At 44.6% G+C, this 24,435-nt stretch overlaps 1 protein-coding gene across 3 annotated transcripts in view; it reads left to right on the forward strand.

Annotated features, from left to right (window-relative positions):
- MYPT-75D (Myosin phosphatase targeting subunit 75D) overlaps window positions 1–24,435 on the forward strand; it is a 393,518-nt gene that overhangs the window by 346,077 nt on the left and 23,006 nt on the right. For all 3 annotated transcript variants that reach the window (XM_037428768.2, XM_075878366.1, XM_037428769.2), the window contains 6 exons: window positions 319–443; window positions 572–697; window positions 3,537–3,612; window positions 10,255–10,372; window positions 11,926–12,037; window positions 23,016–23,321. In XM_037428768.2, coding sequence (XP_037284665.2) covers window positions 319–443; window positions 572–697; window positions 3,537–3,612; window positions 10,255–10,372; window positions 11,926–12,037; window positions 23,016–23,321 — 863 coding nt within the window. The remainder of the gene's footprint in view (window positions 1–318; window positions 444–571; window positions 698–3,536; window positions 3,613–10,254; window positions 10,373–11,925; window positions 12,038–23,015; window positions 23,322–24,435) is intronic.

Genomic DNA, 24,435 nt, shown 5'->3' on the forward strand with positions numbered 1-24,435 from the left:
TCAAAGCAAGCTGGCCAACCTAGGGACATTGAACCAGCTGTGATGTGTCTGGATTACATACCTGGCTAATATAATAACTTACAAGACAAGTTGTTTTAGAGGGTCAAGATGATATATTGGCTGTTTTCATCTCACTTATGATGTGTTTCATATCATCATTAAAAGAGTTCATGAATATATACCCTGTGGCATGTAGCACAATTTTACTTGTGCCACATTGCTTTCAGAAGTGCAGATTATAATGTTGACAAAAAATAAAAATAAATATTTGATAGATTGAGAAAGTGTGCTAACGCTTCCCTTCCTCCTGGTCTCCAGGCATTACCCAGGAAATGATTGATGAAACCAGAGCAGCCAATGAAGTAATGATGCTCAGTGACTTAAAGGGCCTAAGTGATGCTGGCGGTGATCTGGAATTCAGGGATGAACAAGGTGCCACACCTGTAAGTACACAATGCATTTTTTGAATGGCATTAGTTGGTGCCTTGTATTTTCTGTGGGAATGTGTGCTTCTTGTAGGTGAAGCGTTCCCATGCACATGTTTACACATGATTCTCATTTCTGTTTTCAGCTGCACATTGCAGCAGCTAATGGGTACGTGTCTGTGGTAGAGTTTCTTCTGGACCAGCATGTGTCAACCGATGTGTGCGATAATGACCAGTGGCAGCCTATCCATGCAGCTGCTTGCTGGGGTCACGTGAGTGAGGCTTCTTGTTGTCAACTTCTTTTCTTTTTCTACTGTTGTAATTACATACTAGAATGATTTGAAATGGCCCACTCCAGAATAACTTCAGGCTAAGTTCTCATAATGGTATGACCTTGGATATATAGCTCAAGATAGCAATTGAAAGATCCACCTGCCCAGTTCGAAAAATAAATATTGTGCTGATTGTGTGATGTTTCTGTGTTTGATTGTATTGTCTAGTGTTTCAGTGGTGTAAAATTGAAGCTAAATCATAATTGACTTTGCCCAGATAAGTTATGCTTAGCACAGGCAGACATCTAAGATTCTGTTGGTACCAGGTTACTTTGCTTTTTGCCTTATTTTGAACAACACAAACCAGCCATTGGTGAATCAGCCTCCCCATTCCCCTTTTTTTTTTCGTAAAAAAGGTTTTGAATTCGCGAATTTATTGCGAATTTGGCATTTGCGGCCTCTTTCAACATGCCTACGGAGGTTTTTTACACGAGGTTTGACTAAACTATGACGCTATGAGCAAGCAAACTTCGACCAAAAGAACATAAACATGCCCCCCCCCCCCCCCCCCCGGCACGCGCGCGCGCAGGGGCGGAGCACGGGAGGGATGACGTGGGGAGGTAACGTCACCTTCAGGGTCGAGCCGCCACCCGGCGGGCAACCATAGAGACTAATATAGAGAGTATGCGTTGGGCCGCCTGCATCGCTCAGGCAGCTCAGCTTGTTTACTTCGCGGTTGTGCCTCGTTTCTGCTGCGATCTGCTGCCTGGCGAAGCATCAGTTCTGCCAGTTCATAGGGATTTCTTGCTAATGCACTGTTCTCCTGATTAGAGATTTTCGCCATCAGACATTCGCTAGTTATGTTTTTGCAAGATTGAGGGGACTCGCGATGCCGAGTTACTGCGCGGCATATGGCTGCCGCAGCACTTAGAGTCGCGATGAGGTCGCTTTTCACAAGTTTCTTCGGGATCAGAAGGTGGCTGTAAAATGGGCCGCTGCAGTTGAAAGAAAATACTTCAAATCTTCGAGATGAAGCGCGCTGTGATGGTCACAAATCTGCCGAATTTCGAGGCTGCAGCAGCACTCCTCTTCTTTCCCGATTTGCATGCAGTGCATGCATGAGCACCTATAGCGAAAACACGTGCACAAAGATATCAGTATGCGTATTCGAAACCGGCTATTCTACACGACAGTCGTGTGGTTCTAGCGCAGCTAATACACGGTTTGCATTTTAACGCATCATCAATGTAGTACTGTGCAGAATTTAGAAAAAGTGACGGTATCATAAAAGAAAAAAACAATTGCAATATATGAGCCAAACTATTCTTGTGTAATATTTAGCACAGTCCAGAGCACATATCACCACTGCGGCAACAGTGGCACTCGTCTGGCTCTTTTTTTTCTTCTTGCAGTAGCATACTGACTCATTGCGTGTGCCTCTCCCGCTGCAAAGTACAATACTAAATGCATCAACAATGCTGCACTCTGAGCTGTGAAATCCGCGAACAGCTGATGTTTATGTACGCCGACCGCGCTTAACGCGGACCATGCCGGTACGCGGCTAAAAGCGAGTGCCGATGCTGCTGTTTCTTATCGAATTTGATAGCCACTGATAAACGTATCATTTGTAATAGTTTACTACACTGAAATTAAGCACTGGCATACATTTTACATGTGCCAGTCTGTTTCCGACACGAGTGAAGGTGGCTGGCTGGGACTCTTTTCTGTGCCGTTTCAGTTGTCGCCCTTAAAGTGGTGACTGGCTCAAACATGTACGGATGTACAGCCGCGGCCACATCTTTGTAGAGCACGCGAAGAGCTGGTTTTTGCTCTGCAGGGCGAAACATCGAGGCAGTTTTGGACTCTGAAGTACTGTACCAGAAGCATGCGCGTACTAGCTGTGAGGCTGACCACATCAGAGCCCGATACTGCCTCTATGTTTCGCCACATAGAGTTCGCCATACTTACAGCAACTGCCCGATTTCAACAGATAGTGTTGTTTGTGGTTAGAAACGAAAAGGCGCCCAATTTGTGCGACCCGGTAGGGAGCATGGCGCAGCACCTCAACAGATAAACACGGCTTTGCCTGCCGGCGAGCGCAGTCAGCTGCCCTCACCTTCCTGACAGTGATGTCGTGGAGCTTCGACCAGTCGCAGCGGTGGCGAAACTCGCGATGGCGGCCGTGGCGCCTGCTGCTTGTTTTTGGCAAAATAAAGTTAATTGAGTTAGTTTATGCAAATTTTTGACCTGATTTTCGAGTTCGCCACATAAAATTACATATGACACCGTAATCTCGTTTTTTTCTAAAAAGTGTTTCAGTGTCTCTTTAAGTTAATGAGGAGAATTTCGCAAAGCAAAATATGTAGGGAAGATATTTATTTGCCTCTAAATTAGTAAAAACTATGCCAAAGGAGGCAGTGACAGTTGCTTGCACTTGGCAGATTTATTAACGCAGTTGTGAATCAAGTACCGTTGTGTAGAGCTAGGTGCAGATGTACGTGCAGGCACGTGTGTGAGACTGTATCTGTTGTCAAGCTTAAAGGGGCACTGCAACTTTTCTAAAAACTGCACGAAAGTTGGCCATTAAAATTAAATAAGCAGATTTGCAAATTTGTCATTTCTATGTTACATTAGCCATAGCAATGTATTTCTACCTCATGTAAAGCTTGTCTGAGATGATTACAGGTGCCTTACTGTCATCGCTTTTTATAAAATTATGTATTCCTTCAAAACAAAGAACCCCTGTTTTTTCTTTACCTTGTCAACTTATATTGAGAAAAGTTTACATAATAATCACGTAAAATATTCACAGTATGATGTCTTTTCGTTTTGACTGCAGCCGGACGTGTTGGAAATGCTGGTACAGGCTGGCGCTGATCTGAATGCACGCACGAAGAATGGCGAAACACCATATGGTAAAGTTTTGCTATCTCTATCACGGTGTACTTTCAGACTTTTTTTTTTCCTTAGATTTATGGGACTTCATATGGAGTGCCATGAGATTAAAGGAATACTAAAGATTCTCAGTCAGCTCAGATTAGTTCTTGAAAACTGTATTGTTAACTTTATTCATTAAGGCTGTCACATCACACATTAAATTGCCATATTTACTCACGTAATGAACGCACTTGCATAATAAACTCACCCCCAAGTTCAGTAGTTGAAAAATGGATTTTTTTCTCCCGCATAATAAACGTTACCATCTACATTCATTCACTGCAGTCCCGCAAACTGATACCTGGTACCTCCATGCCCGTTGGGGCTTTTTCGTTTTTTATTTTGCCGACCTTCCTCAGCTCGCTTCCTCTTCCCTATCGCTCGCTGCCGCACGCAGTTGTTTTTTTTTTATCTGTGCATGGCACATCCTCTGTCTTTTTCAATTAATCGTATGCCACAGCCGGGTTCATGAACAGGGCGAAGGTAAAGACATCATAGCTGACCAGCACACAGCAAGCGAAGGTCACGAAACTGCCTGCGCCAACAAATGGTTGCTTTCTGCAAATATGAAACTTTAAGGCCCAACCACATGCAGGCGACTTTTGAGCGACGACAATGGGATTTGCTGTCGCCATGGTTGTCACCAAGAGCCATTTATCGCCATCGAGTTGCAGGCATGTCACAGATGTCTGGAAAATCGGAAAAAAATCATTTGTCGCTCAGAAAAGAGCGTGACAATTTCCGCAACATGGTAGCACCCCTGATTCTTGTTTAGGTTGCAATTTACTCTTCATACTTGTTATCCGTACGTACTTAAAGAAACGCAAGATATAGGCGACCTTTTCTACAGTCACTTCTCATGTGGACAGTGTGGTGGCAGCCGTATTTTGTCGCTAATCTTGTTATCAACGGTTTGCTTTGATGCTTTGGTGGTAGCTTGCACCGATTTTGGTTGCTTGCTGCGATGTCGATGTTGTCGTCATAGCGCACGCTTCTGGGCGCCCTCGAGGTCACAGGAGATACCACTGTGGGTAAACAATTGTTCGAAAATAGAGCTGCAAAACTCTCTTATGGACTGCTTGAGCGGCATGGGGACAGCTTGCAGAAAATAGCGTCATGAACCACCGAAGATGTGAAGCGCACAAGGAAGCCGTTTCCTACTATTTACTAGCAGAGTATGCATATGTGAATCACAAAAGATTAAGCTACTTAATTTTTTATTATTTTTTTGCATTACCACATTTCTTGCTCATCCCGAAAAAGTTTTCATAAAATTAACCCCACATAATAAGTGCACTCTTAACGTTGCTTCGTTTTTTTTTTTCGGAGGAAAAGGTGTGTTAAAATATACGAGTATATACAGTAACTGCAATAGAAATTGATTCGTGCAAATTTTTATAGATGTTCATGAATTTTTTTAGAATATATGATACTGTAGCAAGTATGTAGTGCTCTTGACATAGCAATGGAAAAGGTGGTCTGGTGCAAGAATAGAGAGTATGTCGGGCCCTTACTAAATGAATACGAAAGTTATCTTTTCCCATGTAACTTATTGAAGCACCAGGGCTTTGTGGATGCATAAAATCACACTTTTCCCAACACCATTGTGATGTTCTGTGGTAGATGTCAGTTGTTTTCCAAGCTTCTTGTAAAAATGTCTGTATGGATAAAAGCAAGCACAGTGGTTGCTGTAGATCTTTTGATACTTTTGCTGGGTATAAGGCTCAATCAGTGTCTTGCTATTATGTGACTAAAGGAAAATAGGCAGCACATAGACGGTCTGCGAAAACCTCCAGTGCAGTAGCCAACCCTGTATGCGTTTTCTGCGGCCATTTCGATCACCTGGGTAAGTTGGGGCTGGTACCACTCTTTCTCAGGCATGAAAATTATGTAGTTATTCACAGCTTGATCGTACAGCTCAGCCCCTTCTATGCCATTGTCATAGCTGCTAAAAAGGGTTGGCTGTGGCACTGCGTTTTTTTTTTCCCTCCCCTTTTCAGTAGATAGCCACTCAATTACAAAGCATAGCGACCACACTGTGTCGTCCTTCGTCTGCATTACAACTATGCGGTGTGTTGCCTTTGGACTTTACAAAAAAAAAAAAAAACTTGTTTTCTGGATCAAAACAGAAGCCATATTCCCCACATTTCCTTTGTTCCACGCTTCTTAATGTTGCCAGAGAGCATCCATGCTTACTGCCTACATTATCCTCCTCCTCCTAAGTTTACATATTAGGGTCAGAAATGACAATGAAAACATCAACAGACTTCTTGAATTCATAGCAACATTTGTTAGAGCCTCGTCAGTCTCAAATAACTGAAAAAACAGCATTATTTCAAAGAAAATGGCTGGTTTAATTTGAGACAACGTAGAACAATAGTCACATGAATGTACTATGCCAAATACACCGGCATCTGATTACACCTCAGAGCAAACTATGCACTCTATATACACTTTGCAGGGATCTTGTTGTTCTTGCTGAAGCGCGAGCCATCCATTTTTTTTAACGTATAAATTCCAAAGCCTCAAATTAATTTAGAAAAAGGAATACTAAACCACATGCATTTGATGGGCTCTCATTTTCTCGAAGTTTAATGACTAATAGAATAGAAAAAAATAGATCCAAGACAATATGCCAAGTTAGGGTCATATTGCTGCAACCTTTGGCGTCTGAAATTTCATGGAGCGAGGTCGAGTATCTGTTGTGTATTTTATATTCCTGAAAAAAGAAAGTGTACTTTGTAAAGTACACTGGGTTAATGATAATTGGTTCATTATCAAAAGAGAAAAAGAAAGCTGAGGTTAGAGTTTCAGAATTTTTTCTGAAACGCCAATGCCGGTTAGGTTAGTGCAATGTAGGCAATGTGTACATATTTTCTTTCATGTTTTGACCACATTGGTTCAATAAAACACCCTAAACATGTTGCGTTAAATCTGTGGCTCCAGTAGAACACATTAGCCGCTTCTCTCAATCAAAGATAGATAAGACCTAACCGATGCGTTCGAGATCTGCAACATTACAGGAATCTAGTGCAGGAACTTCAAGGTGGTTTCGCCAGCTGTCATTTTCTGGCTAGCCCAATATTTTCTCATGCCAAGAGTGGCATTTGTAATATCTTGGAAGGTTAATTTACTTTTACCAGTAAAACCTTTTTTTTAGTGTCTGTTTTATGGGGTATGTATTTGCATATCCCAAATAATTTTTTTGTCACTGTCCCACGTAAAGTGATTGTGAGAGTCTGTTTATTCTGTTTACTCTTGAGTTCCTCAAATGAGGTGATTTTGTGTATCTGCAAGGGGAGAGCTAGGGAAGCATCTGCCTCGGTGGAGCAATGGCTAAGTTGCTCGGCTGCTGATCCGAAGGTTGTGGGTTCGATCCCAGCTGTCGTGGTCGCATTTCGATGGAGGTGAAAGGGTAGAGGCTCGTGTACTGTGCGATGTTAGTGCACGTTAAAGAACACCAGATGGTCAAAACTTCCGGAGCGTTTCACTACGGCATCTCATATTCCTAGCTTGCTTTTGAGACTTAAGACCGCAGATATTATTATTATATATACAGGGCCCTTCACCAGGTTTAGGCATTGCAAACAAACAATTGGTATGCACAGATAGATAGACAGTTTTCAGTTCTGTAAAGTACGATTCTCTTGTTGGGCACTAAGATGGTTGAAATTGAAAGCATAAGGCCACATGCCCTCCTTTTCAGGGGAGATGTGCCTTGATAGAGAGTATATGGCTGTGTGAGAGGCATCCTTTAGAACTTCATACCGGTGTCACAAGGGCACTTTTAATCGTGATCAGTGTCGATCCGGATTAACCATGATCCAGATTATGTGCTGTGCTACACGGTCACTTTTAATCACGATCAGGCATGATCGGGATCAAGACTATTTTGATTAAAAGTGACCGTGTAGCAGCACATAATCTGGATCATGGTATCGCGATCTGCCTGAAAGATTGCGATTTTGCTGTCGTCTGCACCCCCTGACCGAGCTTGTCGAAAGCACAATAAACGAGAAAACCAATCATAGCTTAATAAAAACACTTATAAACAGCTAGATGTTTATGAAAAAGCAAATTCTTAACTGTTTAACTTGAAAAATTGTTTGAAATATTGCATATGTTAGGATTTGCATCGACCGCATGAATGTTTGAAATATTGCATACGTTAGAATTTGCATCGACCGCGTGTAGTTACGGGAGAATCAGACGACAAGCAGACGACTATTGCCTTCTCCATTTAGTTCAACTCTCACACCGTCAGAGCTATCGGAGCACCTCGAAGCTAACTGATTATGAGTGTCACCACCTGTACGATTTCATTGCAATGTACGTGTCCTTTGCGGTTGAATGAAGAGACCTTTGCAATAATTGACCGCTGGCTCGAGTGACTAGAAGACTTGATGAGCCAGAAGTGAAACTCTGGCTTGTACAACGAGATTTAAATTTCACTGTTACTGAACGGCTACGAGCAGAGGCCATTCGGAATAAAAGCGAAGGTTAAGAATGACACACAGCAATACAAGTAAGTGCAACGAAAACTTTATCGAAGGATGGATTTATGAAATAACTTTTGTAGTGGCATGCAATGTTATTGACGATCGAGCGGTTTTTGCACGAAAAACATTGCTGATAAATACACTATAGAAATATTGTACGCCGAGTTTTGTCAGCGACATGTTTTACGGCACGTAAGCGCCACCTGCTGCATTTTGTCTGATCCAAGGTCGAATTGGATTAGCTTAGGCCGTGTAGCAGCGGTCATAAAGTTGATCGCGATGAAGAAAACCGATCCGGATCACCCTGATCGCGATTAAAAGTGCTCGTGTGACACCGGTATCAGTGAACAGTGCTCTTGAATTCAATTCAATTACTGCACACAGTCTGTAATGTGCATACGGGGAAGGAGGACTGAAAGAGAATGAAAAAAAAAAAAAAAGAGGAGGCAGGGCTTGTCACATGACGATGATGCTTCCAATTGCCTCTGGCAGGTAAAATTATCCTGCTCACACATGTTACTCACGCCAAAGGGAGGCTTTGGCAGTAAAGCTCGCCTGCTGAAGGCGCAGTAAATAGACAATTCAATTTTTTTAACTTGCCCAATGATTAACTACTATGAAATGTTATTTTGTTAAAACCTTCCTAGAATGACACTTCACAAGTTCCAATGTGTAATGAAAATTTGTGACGGTAGCCAGTGAAGGGCCCTTTGATTGTATTTTCAACAGAAATGACCTTGTCTTGCTTGTTCTTATAGCATGTTTTTGAAGTTGTCAGTTTATAGGGCACCTCTCAAGTGTTTCCAAAAAAATGTTTTCATGCTTTTCATATACAAAGCTTTTTTATGTCTTTGTTAAGGCATATGAGTTTAATTGCCACGAATAATACATTCTGAAATGAAGAAGATGCTTTGATTCACCCTGCTTCAAAATTGTCATTTTCACTGTGAAAATTGATGTGATTCTGTTTCTTGAGGAGCAAAACACCACTTCATTTCTTTCACTGTTAGTTTCACTTTGTCAAATGGCAGCTTTCTTGCATAACTTGCCTGCAGACTGTCAATTGGTGGTGTCATTTTTACAAAAAAGAACTTCAGAAGCACAGTAAATGCAACCTTCAAGGAGTGGTACTGTGCTTACATCTGAATTGTAGAATAAAAAAAAATTGATGACATCTTCCCAAAGGGAGCCCTGATGGGATGCGAAGCAGCAGCGTTGCGCACGAACGCAATCGGAATTTTCGATTCGTGCCTCGTCGATGTCATTGGTGTACCGCTGTAGATGCTTGCGTTTGGCTTTCTAGGTTCGCGCCTCATCGGTGTTGCAGGTGCGGCGTCGCCATCGGCAAACACTATCGGCTTTGCTAACCTTTGACACACCGGCAACGTCCGGGTTAGACCAAATTGCTTTGGCGCATGTTTCGGCAGGTGAAGGACCTTCACTTTCTGGTGTCCTCTCCATTGCAGATAAATGAGCTAAAAGAATGTTCGCTAGATATGCGCTCGAACTTTGGAAGCGGTGGAGAGGGTGAAGCAAAAGAGAGAGGTGACATGTGGCAAGCGCGCAGCAGGCTAAAGAGAGTTATGTCACCGCGCACTGCAAGAAAAGGTGTGACCTACTTGGCACCACCATAACACCAGCAACAAGCGGAGTGCGGTGCGGCGTGTTGGCAGGGAGGCATGGACAGACAGCGTTACACAGGCTATTCAAAGAGCTGCTTCGCATGTAAAAATTGTTTTTGCTTCATTCGTCCAGTCTAGTTTTAACATGAGTATATTGACATTCTCAAGCTCAGCCAGTCCAAAGCAATGTCTATCTGTGTCACATTGATGAGTTATGCTTATACAAGTTTTTCTTAATGAACAGTGCTTTGACCTTAGGCTTGAAAAATTCCCTTTTCGAGTCCTCGCTCATATGCTATGAAGGGAAAGCCAGACGTATTCACATAAGTCTTATGAGCACTATGATCAATCAGCTTCTGTGATCTTTACTTAGCAATACGTGCTACTGCTGATATTAGCTTGAGTTATTAGGCAGAGCGCTTAGCTATAAAATTCAGATACTATGTCATGTTTTGGAGGATGTTGGATATCTCATATGAAGTGCTCCTGGTTGTTGCAGACATCTGCGAAGATCCAGACCTGAAGGAACGAATTGTGCAGCTACGTAGCGAAATGGAAACGAAAAGAGCTATGCAGCCAAACAAACTACGGCGTTCACAAAGCCAGAATACTCGCAGGCAAGTGCTCTTTGATGGGAAGGGGGGACTAAATGTTTCATGTTTGTTGTGCTACAGTGTCCTAAAGTATCCTTTTTCAAGCTCCTAAATTCTTCTTAAAAAAGGTTTTGCAGAAGGTCAAATTTTCTTATTGCAGTTTTTGAATGAAGAAATGTGTGAAGTCGGAAAACAAATTATAAAAAAAATTCAGGAACAATATTTTGATGTCATTATCACTCAGGACTGCATCATGTTCAATGAAGAAAAGACTAAATTTAAGAGCTCATTTTCTTTGTTAGACACATTATTGATGAGAATTTACAGACAATTATGCCAAGGAAATTATAGGGGATGTTATTAGAAGCAAATGCAATGTATTTGATAAGAAGGAAAAGTGGATGAAAAGGTAACTTGCCGTAGGCAGAGACCGAACCTGTGATGTTCAAATAACGCGTTACATGCTCTACCAACTGAGGATCAGTATGTTCAATAGTATTTCAGAATTGAAACCAAGGTCTGCACACAGTGTCTTATCGCAGTCTACACTGATAGTGCATGTCTGTTCTCGTCTTGCACTGATTAGTTCTGTGGGCAAACACACATGGCATTTTCTCTGAATGTGGCTGCCTTGGGCAGAGTTAACTCAGTAATTAAGGAGAATGACAATAGTGCCTGTGATAAAGATAACTAAGAGCAGCATGAATGAAGATGGAATCGGCTTCCACCGCACCTGCAAGAAAGTGTCGATAAAGTATGAAGCCAAGTTCTCCACTCCTCTATTGCGATCCGCGGCGAACCTGAAAGTACGAAGGGACGTTGCCCATCAGCATCTCCACCAACCGTGTGATGCGCTGACACTAGAAAGCAGTTCTGTCTATCTCAACATGAAAGTAGTACAATCCTTTCCAATGCGCTTTGCAAGTTCTAGGAAGTGGCAACACTTTCCAGTGAGCATGCATCATCATTACGGTACAAAACTTCAAGCAGAGGTTTGAAAACATACCTGTATTACAAAGACTGCGGGACAGAAAACCGCCACCGTACATACATGGAAAAAATACTTCAAGGGTTAAAAGGTCATCTATAATAAATAAACACTGTAATTTACTATACTCTGTTAGTTGCAGTGCTAAACAAAAGAGCCTCTGAAATATTAGAAAGATTTGCATCTGGGATAGTTGGTGATTTTGCATGTTGAATGGCTGCAGCTAAATTTAAACATAGGCCCTAAGGTAAGAAACAGTGTCAGCACTGTCCTCATGCTTATTTTTTTTATGAGTATGTTTAAATTAAACAGGAGCCATTCGACAAGCCCCTGTAATATTTACTGTGTGTTTCTGCTTGACATATTTAAGGAATTTAGGATATTGTGCTGTTCCTATATCTGCATTGCTGTGGCACCTGTCTGCACTTGAGTTCAGTGACAGCTGTCTGCTGAGACGTTTATCTTGCATGGTTCTCGGTGATACTCTTGCGTTTTCTGAAGGCGTGGCCTGAAGATTTATCCATTATAATGTGTTTATGTTGATAAGGAATGTTCTCTTACTGTGCCTCTCTCTTTGCAAATGACTCAGCCAATCGGTGCGTCGAACAAGCATTCGTGAGAAAGGCATGATATCCCGCCGTGAGGCCAGAGAGGAAGCCCGCATCCGCCAAGAACAGCAGGCACCGTTGGGCAAGGACGAGGTGAGTGCATGGCTCCAGGTGGTTAGGCAGTGCAGAGCTGCATAGGATAAGTGTGATGTCCAAAGTTCGGAGGTGAACGTAGAGTATCAAAACGATTTATTGCTACATATTGTCGCAAGTACGACGGTACAACAGCAAATGAAAAGGGTGAGCCCTGGCTGCAGCCTAGACCTGCAGCTTTATACCGAATCGCAGTCGGGTCACATGATTACTGGCAGCTGGGCTGGCCGCTCTATCGACAATACGGGGCGTTATCGCATACATGACATTTCCTCCCATTTAAATTGTGGGGAGCTACAGTTACACAAAATTAAGATGGCGTGTAGCGATCTGGCGCTCGTCGACTGCGTACTGCATATCTTCGTACTGGTGGTGCTGCCTTGGAGGCTGCGGGCACTGCCGTAGGTGTCTCCGCAGTGGCATTTGAGAACTCCCCGAAGGTGTCCTTGTTCTCCGCACCATCGGAGATGTCAGCTGCACCCAAGAGAAGCTGATCTTGGTGACGATGCCACACGGCCAGGCTCCGTGGCGTGTGTACTTTGGTGGCATACGAAACAGATCCTTTCTGCCGCACTACAGTACCCGGAAGCCATCTGAGTGGTCCCCTGTAATTTCGAACAAGAACACCGTTGCCTACAGCAAATTGTCGGGCTTTGGAGCTGTATAGGCTGGACTGAATAAATTTCTGGTGGCGAACTAATTCTTCTAATTCTGGCTTGAGAGTGTCCAGTTTGGAACGAAGACGGCGACCGAACATAAGGTTAGCCGGCGCTTCTTTCGTCGTAGCGTGGGGTGTATTCCGATAAGCAAGCAAGAAGCTGTCAAGGCTAGCCTGCAGGTTTCCAGCATTTAAATCTTTCTTCACGGCCGTCTTTAGGGACTGAACAAAACGTCCTGCCAAGCCATTTGAACTTGGGTGATAAGGCGCTGTTGTGACGTGGCGCGCTCCTATCTCTCGAACAAACGTCTGGAACTCAGCAGACTTAAATTGTGGGCCGTTGTCCGACACGATCGTTGCCGGATAACCAAAACGACTAAACATTTCGCGAAGACAATCGATGGTTGCCGTGCTAGTAGTGTTTTTTATGATGCACATCTCTGGCCATTTAGAATGTGCATCAACCACAACTAGAAACATGTGATGCCACAAAGGCCCAGCAAAATCGATGTGTACTCGCTTCCAAGGGGATGTTGGCCACGACCATGGGTGCAAAAGAGCACTGTTAGGGGCACTACTCTTCTCCTGGCAAGGTTTGCGTCCTTTGACATGAGACTCGAGATCCGCGTCAGTTGAAGGCCACCAAGCATAGCTGCGGGCCAACTCTTTGGTTCACACAATACCTGGATGACCGTCTTGTAGCACCAGAGACCTCAGCTTTGAAGGCACCACTACACACATTCCCCACAGGAGACAGCCCTGGTGTGTGGTCAGCTGTGTCCTCCTGTCGAAGAAAGGCTTGAGCTCGGCATCGTCCGTAAAGTTAGGCCACCCCGTACTTGTGAGCTCGAGTACTCTGCAAAGAAGCTGGTCATGTGAGGTTGCACGTGCAATATATTTGTGCGTCACCGGCATTGATTGCAAGCGTAACGAGTAGAACGTTTCCTCTGCATCATTAGCAGATTCCCGACGAACCGGCAAGCGCAACAAGCAGTCAGCCTCTAGATTCTCGTTTGTCGGTCGAAACTTCAAGGTGTACGTGTAGGCTGATAACGTCAATGCCCAACGTTGAAGTCTTGCTGCTGCCAAGGTTGGTATCCCAGACTTTGGACCCAAAATAGTCTGCAGTGGTTTATGATCTGTTATCAGCGTGAACGAATGGCCGTAAATATTGTAGTGAAACTTCTTAACGCCGAAGATGATTGCTAATGCTTCTTTCTTGATCTGGCTATACTTCTGCTTAGCATCGGACAGAGTCCTTGAAGCGTAAGCAACAGGGCGAACGGTTCCATCAGCAAAAACATGAGAAAGCACTGCACATACCCTGTAATGAGATGCGTCGCAAGCCATTTGAAGCGGTCTTTGCGGATCGTAGTGAGCCAGCATCTCCGGGGATACCAACGCAGCCTTAATGTCGTCAAAAGCCGTTTGACATTCGCTGGTCCATGCCCAAGCTTGGTCGTCACGCAGGAGTTTGTACAGGGGATGGGCTAGCGTAGTCAGTTGAGGTAAAAATTTTCCGTAGTAGTTTACGGCTCCTAGCAAAGAATGAAGCTGCGGCTTGTTCTCCAGTGCTGGCGCGGCTACAATGACATCAATCTTGTCTGTCGTAGGATGTATGTCATCTGCACTCAACTTGTGCCCCAAGTAGGTTAATTCCTTCTGAAAAAAAAAAAAGCGCATTTCTCAGCTCTTAGTCGAACTCCTCGGCTTTCCAAACGGGTTAGAACTGCTTCCAAGTTCTGTAGGTGTTCGACTTCAGTCCTTCCGGTCACTAGGATATCGTCCAAATAGCATACAACACCTTTCAGACCCTTAAGCATGGTGTCAATTAATCGCTGAAAAATACCAGGCGCCGAAGACACGCCGAAAGGTAGCCAGTTTACGGCGAACAGTCCTTTCTTCGTGTTTATCGCCAGAAGACGACCCACCGGTTCCGCTAGCACTACCTGTTGATAGGCCCTGTTCAAGTCAATTTTTGAAAGTTCTTTTCCTCCACTGAATGCAGCGAAAACTTCAACACGTAGTAAGGGGTAGCGATCAGTGTCTAGGATAGCATAGGGTTGACAGTAGTCTTGTAGTCGCCACATAGGCGGATGTTTCCGTCTTTCTTTACCACAGGCACTACCGGTGTAGCATACTCGCACGTGGCTAATGGTGTGATCACACCCATTGACTGCATTTTGTCAAGCTCTTTTTCCACTGCTGGAACCAGTGCAAAAGGCACACTGCGCGCCTTCAAAAACCTTGGACGAGCGTCCGTTTTGCGAAAGAGTTCTGCTTTCTCCTCTGTGATGCATCCCAATTCTTCCTCGAAAAGGTTACTGTACTTCTGCAAAAGCTTGCCAATCTCTACTTTTGCTTCCTTGTTTGTCGGCTCCCGTGCCGAGCAGAGGTTGTTGCAGGAAATGCAGCGTTCCAGTCGAGGCGCACGTGCTGTAACCACTCTCGGCCCAGAAGTGCCGGTCCTCCCTGCTCAGTGACATACAAGAGTAATAGAACACTTTGCCCATTATGTTCAACAACAACTTCAGCCACTCCTGCTGGTTCAACTAATGCACCTGTGTAAGTGCGTAGACGCAATCTTGTCGTGCGCAACTTCAAAGAGGGGAACAACTGTTGCTATTGCCTGCGAAAAATTACGGATACCGCTTCTCCCGTATCCAACTCCATTTCCAGTGGAATTTTGTTGGTCAACAGGCTTACTTTTATGGCATCTTTTGCCGAGCACGTCATGCCATTTAGCATCACTTCTGTGGCCCAGTCAAGAACTTTCAGGCTGCGTGCTCGCGCCTGAGATAACTTCGCGTTTTTATCAGACTGACATATACGCTGGACATGCCCTTTTCTGCCACAGCCGAAACACGTCGCCGACGCATGTCTGCAGTTTTTGCTCACGTGCTTAAAAGAACCGCACCGCCGACACGTGGGACGCTTTCTTTTCGCTGGCATCTTTTAGTGCGACTGCTTTATGCCCCGGCTTTTGTGCAGTTACATGGTGTAAGTCAGAGACGCTTGTTGAACCATGCACTTCTGCTATACTTTTTCTTGCTGAATCCAATGCTAAAGCTTTTTCAACTGCCTTTTGAAAGGTTAACTTCTTGTCTTCAGCAAACAGCACTCACTGAATATCTTGTCCTTGTAAACCACAAACGAATCTGTCCCTCAGTGCCTCGTCTAAGAAATTATCGAACTCACACGAACTCAAGAGGGAACGCACTTCCACAACAAAATCGGCAATGGATTCAGTCTCACACTGAGACCGTCGATAAAACTTGGCTCTCTCACCAATTACTGAAGGCTTCGGTGCCAGATGGTCGCCAAGCAATTGCCTGAGGGTGTCGTACGACTTGCTTGATGGAAGGTCAGGGGCGGTAAGTGACTTGAGTAGAGCGTACGTCTTCGCCCCTATCAGGCTCAGGAACGCGTGAACCTTGTCTGCCTCCGGTACTTTGTTGAAGTGAAGAAACGACATCAACCGCTCGTCGTATGAAGTCCAGTCGCTTGAGGAGTCGTCAAAAGGCTCCATGTGGCCAATTTTTCCTACCACTTGCGTGACTGGGTCTGCCATCCCTGCTGTTCCAGTAGCTCGCTATGTGTCGGCGACCACCCCAGGAACTTCAAACAGGGTAGAACCTTTCTTCTGTTCTGCTAACGCCGCTGAAGGTTCGAATCACTTTGTCGCCAGATGTGATGTCCAAAGTTCGGAGACGAACGTAGAGTAGCAAAACGATTTATTGCTACATATTGTCGCAAGTATGGCGGTACAACAGCAAATGAAAAGGGTGAGCCCGGGCGGCAGCCTAGACCTGCAGCTTTATACCGAATCGCAGTCGGGTCACATGATTACTGGCAGCTGGGCTGGCCGCTCTATCGACAATATGTGGCACTATCGCATACATGACAATAAGTTTGCTGGAATCTTTGTTTCAACTGATAAAGGCAGTCCCACTGAGTTCTTTACCTTCTTCCTATGTTTACTGGCCAGCTCAAGCGAAACACATGAGAGCAACGTTAGTGCCAGACATCTAAGTGATACTTAGAACGGAAACAACAGTAAGTAGTTACGATATCATCATTCCAGAACGTAATCACTGAGAGTTATGAACTACTGCGGTGGTTGTGATTTCAATGGAGGCAGAAATGCTTGAAGCCTTTATACTGATCTTTAGCTACACTATGGAGAACCCCATGTCAAAATTTCTGGATCTGTTTACTATGGTTTTCCTCATAATCATATCATGGTTTTGGGACATTGAACCCCTATGATAGAGTTATGAATTAGAGCTTCAAAAAATTATTTGCTGAATTACTAAAATGTGATGTTTTATGTTGAGTGCTTGACCTTCTTTGCAATTTTATCAGAGAAACACTTCTTTCTTTATTCGCTCGTGAACATCTCCCAAGAACGCCGAAGGTTCGCCTCGAATGGCTTGTTCCAATGGATGTCGGCTGGCTGCAGTAGGCTTGTGCAGCCCGCAGCCACATACGCAACGTCTGTGTCACGTTCCGCTATTGCGTCTTTTGCCGCCCGAGTCTTGTGGATTGGTGCCTGATCAAGCACAAGTAGCCACAGCATATCGTCGTTGTTCGGCCCCCACACCCTTGCCAGCCACTCCTGCAGTTTATCCGATGTCATCCAACTATTTTTTGATGCCGTGACGTGAACATAGGTTACAAAAAAAAAAAGTCCAGTCAACTGACGTAACTGTAATCGAGCACATTTTCCCCGCAGGGCGCGGGTTCGAATCCCGGCTGCGGCGGCTGCATTTCCGATGGAGGCGGAAATGTTGTAGGCCCGTGTGCTCAGATTTGGGTGCACGTTAAAGAACCTCAGGTGGTCAAAATTTCCGGAGCCCTCCACTACGGTGTCTCTCATAATCATATCGTGGTTTTGGGACGTTAAACCTCACAAATCAATCAATCAATCAAGCACATTTTCTTAATTGTTACTTTGCCCCGTGAAAACAAAAAGAAAAAATCCCAATGCACAAACTTCGTCACCCACCTGGTATATGAAGGCTCATGAACGCTTTGGTTGATATCTTTTCATTTTGTTCCTTAAAAACGATAAAAGCTGGTAGTTTGTGGCCACTTGCGCATGCTGCCACTGCAATCGTGAAGCTCCTGCGATCCCAGCCAGTATTGGCAATGCGAACGGTGCTCGCCCCAACCAGGTTGTTCGTCCTGCTCGTCGGCGAGTCCATTTGGACCATCGTCTGGTCCATATTACAAATGTTGTAATGTGTGTAGTCGTGGCGTACTTGTAGGCTATCCACAGCAGAGCGAAATGCCTTTACTGCCTTTGAGAAATTGTCAGGAGTCTTCTGGCTCTCATTTTTTGATTGGCGCATTGTCACTCAAAACCGCACACCTCTTGATATACTGGCTCGATGAAGCGAAATTTTCTAGCTGCAAGCTGGGGGCTATTTTGACAGCTTCTTCTGAGAGAAGTCTGTTACTAATAGCTTGTCCAGTGCTCCTTTCCTTGTTGTAGGCCCGTGTACTCAGATTTGGGTGCGTGTTAAAGAACCCCAGGTGGTCGAAATTTCCAGAGCCCTCCACTATGGCGTCTCTCATAATTATATAGTAGTTTTGGGACGTTAAACCCCACAAATCAATTAAATCAGTGCTCCTTTCCTGCTCGAGGAACTCAAAAAGAGCGTCGTCTACCTCCTCACTGAACACTGGCGCTACGTTGCTCAACTTACGCAGAAGCTTGGCAGTGCCAAAGTTTTGTTGCAGTAAGCTCTCGAACTTCTTGTCACACTCGGGGACCCACACATTCCTTCCGGCCTGGCGATGCCATCGTATGACTTGATTTTTTTTAATTGTATAGCAATGCATGTCCGAAGTCACCGCTGTCACGTTCGGAACCTACAAACGACAATAACGAAATGGCAGGCGTCGTGCCAATGCCAGGGAATGTGGTCAACGTGGTTACATGACCAATTTTTGGATTAAATTTCAGATTAGGCAAGATCGTAGCTGTTGGCGTGGTTTCGGTTTCGGCAGTTAGGGGTGAGTCGGCAAAGAGTGGCGGGGTGATGGGGGGGGGGGGGGGAGGGGGGTTTTGATTGGTATTTTACGGTAAGCTCAAGAGCAAAGCCTTCAAATTATTACACATTGTGGGAAGGTTATTAAGCTTAATGTCAACTATATGCATGAGATGGTTGTAAAGAGACAAAAGTACAGTTACGGTTGCATATGCACTTCATAGCAGTTTCCCATTAAACATCGAGGTGTACAAATATATTACTAGTGTCAAACATTGCATGTACGTATATGCAGTCCCTGTAGCATACTCTACCAAGATTCAAAACACTTTCACTAATCTTCTGAGCACACGGGCAGAAATGGAAAAATTTTTAAAGAAAGGCTGGAAGTCATCAAATGACAAAAAACAAAACAATAGTAAGATTTTAAATGCAATGCAGACAAAGGGTACACAATCTGCTGCCGAGATGAGGAAACAAATACAGAGTGCTGGAGCTTGTCTCATGGAACATAGCATCCATGAGGCTGCACTTTAAGGAACTGTAAATATGCTATAAGCTGCGTTTCCTGCTACACCTTGTCTTGTGAATTAGATGCCAACCAGTTAGTATATGTAATTGATTTAATGTAAGCAATGTAATCACTGTGACCATCACTGATAAAGAGTAATAAATGAATTACAGTAATACCAAGAAATCTTATCATTTGCAAGTTGTATATTATGTTTGTCTAGTCATAGGTGCTGGTTACTGTTGAAGTTACTTAACTTTTAACTTGGAACTACAACTGCGGGCACATATGGCAAACCTGTTTTACTGTGTATCAACGCGATAGCGTTAGAGAGCTCATGTCGCAGAAAATCCGCCGCCGGTTTCAGTCCTGTTGATTGTGAGTGAAAAATCGTCTGTGCATCTGTGACCGAAAAATCAAGTCACTGAGATCGCCGCGGGAGGCCGGCCGCTACTTGTCCACTCACGCGCGCGATCACACTGAAAAAGTTGCACATTCGAAAAAAAAAAGAACTACTCAAGGTCACGAGACGTGGTAGTTACTTTTCCCTGCCACCCGTCCCTGCCTAGCTTCCAGCTCTTTCGTTGGGACGAGAGGAAAGATAATGCAATTGCAGTATGTGACAAATTTTTGTACTGTGAAACCTTGTTAAACCGTAGTTGGCCGGAGCTCGGAAAAAGTACGTACTAAACGGTAGTACTGTTTAACCGAAATAGCGTCGGGTCGCTCACTTACCTGTCAAAAAAAGAAACCTTCAGGGAGTGCGATGAAAGAACAAAAAACGTGCAATAATTTATTAACTTCGCGTGAAAAAGTCTGTAATCTTCATTTGACGACGCGGTGGCTTAGCAGCAACGACAGCGGCCTCAAACTCACTTATGCTGTGAGCCAGCTTTTCCGCTAGCCCCCTCTTCTCGGCAAATACCCGCATGATGCTGACGCAATGCGCAGCTTCGGCCACTGTCGGACCTGGATCACCCGTGTTGTCGCTTTTCATGTCGTCCTCATCACTATCATTTGGGGACACTTCGACAACCAAGGCAACAATGGCTTCGGCGGACATGTCCGGAGATGTCTGCACATCGCTGTCTGCGTCCCAGCTTCGGCATGACGCAAGTACGAAGCAGCACAAGCACACATACACAACACGTGAAAAATGTCGCGAGAGTTGTACGGCACGGATCAACCAGAGAACACCTATACACGACGCCAAAGGAACAAAGAAAGCAAAGCAAGCGCACACCATGTTTGAGTGTTTGTGCAAAGCGCTATCGCGTGGACAACACCAGAAGCCTAGCCGGCCGAGTGCTTCTTGTTGCAGAAAAATCCAAGAGATGGCGCTCACCAACACAGCCGCCATAATCAACAACACAAACAAGCGAGGCGTGTTTCGATCTCTGGGGCTTGCTGTTCTGTCAGGATGCCCAGTGGGGGACGACATGCCGCGGCGAGTGCGCAACGAAAATTGGAAAAACTAATTAACCGATACATACGCGATAAGCTGATACGGCTTATGCAGATACAAAATGCATTATGTTCAATGGCCGCCGAGTCGGGGATTTGACTTCGCTACTTCTAAAACGAAACTACTGTTTACACGAGTACGGTTTAGCGAGGTTTCACTGTAACTCCACTCCCACTGGACGGATTCTTGAAATTTTCACGGCGTAGAATTCGTGAGGCAATAAGCTCTTCTAGTGAATTTATTCCATGGTTACTTGAAAAAGTGTTTCAGGGCCCCTATAATGCATTTTGTTCGACAGGTGTCACGACGAAAACGAGCCCATTCGGCGATAATAGCATGCACTGGTGCTGGGTGCAACCTCGGAACGATGCCTTTTCCGATTCCGATGCTTATCATTATGTTTGCGCTTGGCCAGTGTGGTAACTAATCAGAGCGGCTCTTCATCCGCATTATCAACAAAATCGGCACAACACCGCGAGTGGTGGATGACAAGAATGGCATAGAATAATGCAAAAGTCGCCGCTCCACGATACCCTGCCTCTGTCTCGATGTTGTCTGATACTTTTGACGGCGGACAGCTGCTGGTGTTAACGTGTTACTTTTGACGGCGGACAGCTGCTGGTGTTAACGTGTTACTGCAACTGTTTGGTTCATTCACTTTTGACGTTTTGTTGAGCGGCAGGAAAAAGCGTGCAAGTCCTCGCGTCTGCCATCCTGACCACACATGCACACCAAAAGCGTGCAAGAAGCGCACACGCAACGCACATGCCGGAACGCATGAAACAGCTCTGGGCCTGTTTCTAGTCGGAAAACGAAACTAATTCGAGCCAGCGTTGCTGGCGTCACAGAGCAGTGGAGATGGGCCAAGGGGTTGTGATCAAGAGAGGAGAGCAGATTTGCGAGAGAAGGGCAAGGAGTTGTGATAGTGAAGACAATCACGAAGGCAATTTTCGGCGTTGTTTCAGCACGCTTTTCACCATGGCCTCGCTATGCATGGATGAGAATCTCGTCGTGATGCTGCTGGGAAAGAATAGGAAGCAGTGGACATTTTTTGAATTTTGAGATTAAGCGTACCTTTGTTTAGCTAGCTCAGATTAGCTATATTTTTTCGATTTCACTACAGTGAAATTTTCGCTTTAACAAAATTTTTTCCGCGCCTCGTAAGTTTTATTGTAGTGGGGTGCGACTGTATGTAGACTGCGCTCTGACATCGCCAACAGTAGTGCCTGACACAGTGAAAATTATTTCACACATGTGTAATTTGAGTAATTTGTTATTCGATAGATGAATAAATTCGAGATAAATAATGAGACATACAAATGGAACCTGTGCGTCTTTCATTTTTTTTTCTCGTGAATTGTGACGAGATGCAGGCCTAATGTGCCTGCATTTTTCGTGCATTTGCGTCCCCACGGTTAACGCATCGAGCAGATGCCAGCCCTGGAAACAAAATTAATGGTCTTGCACATTCGAGCACTCATTATGCTCATATATTCTACCACGTCTAAGCCAGTGTTTCCAAATGAGTGCACACTGATGCATCCATTCTGCAGAAATAGGCCATGGACCGCAAAATAATGCTGGTCAACAAAACGCCACTCGCGTGTTGGGCACGTCATGTGCACGGGACCTTTTGCTCTGATGGCAGAGAGGGTAGGAAGAGATTTGGAATGTGAAGGCCACGCAAGGTAAGCCACAAGAGTTTCGAGAGCGCCTTCTCGCATCGTGTTTTCGCGCCGCTTCCAAATGCTGGTTTTCTCAGCTTGTAATGAACCGCTTAAAAAATTCTTGTGGTGTAATGCTGTTCTTTGGACACGCAATAATTGCCAGTGTCTAACTAGAATTTGTTGTGGAACCTGGTGAGGGGCCTTTTAACAGCATGACTCATTAGAAAGGTTATCTTAAAACAATGCTTTACATATGGAAATATAATAGTACACAGTTCACTACATGCCATGCCGAACACTTGATCTTTATAGGTTTCATTAAGGCTCTGCAGTACTCCTGTAGCAAAGTGACAAATTGCCCCGCCGCGGTGGTCTAGTGGCTAAGGTACTCGGCTGCTGACCCGCGGGTCGCGGGTTCAAATCTCGGCTGCGGCGGCTGCATTTCTGATGGAGGCGGGAATGTTGTAGGCCCGTGTGCTCAGATCGGGTGCACGTTAAAGAACCCCAGGTGGTTGAAATTTCTGGAGCCCTCCACTACGGCGTCTCTCATAATCATATGGTGGTTTTGGAACGTTAAACCTCACATATCAATCAATCAATCAAAGTGACAAATCTCAACTTTGCTTTTGAATCAGGTCCATCAAGTTGGGTAATAGTCATCCTTGCAAATTTTTTGCCCAGGATGAAGAAGCAGTTAGGAGGAAGTCTGAAGGTGATGTTCTGAACGGCGACTCTGGCTCGCTGACAAGCCCTGGCAGCGACAATGAGCGCCCACCCAGTGCAGTCTCATCTGTGCCACTGTCATTGGCCCCTCCAACAGTTGCTGTAGAAGTGGCAAGTGCAGCAAGTTCTTCAAGTCGTTGTGGCTTGGAAGGAGTGGCTGACCCAGGGTCATTGGGGTCACCAGCCCCGATGCCCCCGCCGTCATACTCTGAGGTCTCGCCAATGCCGGCAAGGCACCAGGGGGGCGCTGCGGAGGCAGTCAAGGTGTGTATTGAGTTATAGGCATGCAAAGTTTTGATGTCTCGCTGCTGCTATTCTCAAGTGCTGGGTGCTTAAGCAATTGCTAGGAGGAAGTGACCATTTGTGAGCTTGCCTCAAGCGGGAATATATTTGCTTGTGACAGCTGTTGAAACAAAGTACTACTACTACTATCTCAGTGATAGAAATTCATTAAGAGGTCACAAAATAATCTTACCCTGAATTCCTATGAGCTGAACATCATAATCGACAACTTTATTGGGCACAACTACTTTTAGCTGAAATGGCCATGATGTTATTGCATTGTTTCCTGTCTTTCATGTCGTAAAACCATGCCACAGTTTGATCACTCATGCTGCTGGCACGCACAACAGTGTTGCGCAGAATTTTAAGAGCGTGATTGTTTTCTGGTGTCGATTGCAGCTGGTCACACATGGTGGCGTCACTGTCACCATCATTGTCAGTCTGTTTCATTTTCTTTGTTAGTCAATTTTTAATTAAATCTTGATCCCACAATTTGTGATGTCGTCCATGGTGAGAGTCTCGACTTGAAGTTTAATTCAGAGAATCTCCAAGCCTTCAAGCTGCAAATCATTATTGGGATCTTGATTTCCTCTTGTCAAAGCTGTGTCCTGTACCGCGAAAAATTTGCATTTGCCAGATAAGTTTGTGCTTGTGTATGAGGTCAAATAATTCCAAGACATGTCTAGGAAATACAATGCAACTAGCAAACTTATCCACAAATTTTCGTCCTCGCAATCAATTTTTACTTAAAAACACTCTTCTAAAGTACCATTGCAATGAAGCTTAACATTTCAAATCATCCTGCGTCTTCACCTGAACTACAAGTTTTCCAACTCAAGTTAATCCGACTGCAAGCTATTTTAATCCCATTGTCAAAGTAATCAATCTAAACGTTGTACAGACGAGCCCGCTTATAACGAACCTCAGCCTGATGCGGCATCCTTTCGCTGTATCTCAAAGTTTGTAGTAAATGAAACACAGCTTTTAAAAAAGTCCCGAACAAAAACACAAACTTTTTGCCCAAAAAAGTCCGTGATGCACATGTTTTGAAGAGCAGAAGCGATAAGGGCGGTCTTTAGTTCATTTAAACCGGCAG

This window comes from Rhipicephalus microplus, chromosome X (genome assembly GCF_043290135.1).
Source record: "Rhipicephalus microplus isolate Deutch F79 chromosome X, USDA_Rmic, whole genome shotgun sequence".
In the NCBI taxonomy this organism is placed as follows: Eukaryota; Metazoa; Arthropoda; class Arachnida; order Ixodida; family Ixodidae; genus Rhipicephalus; species Rhipicephalus microplus.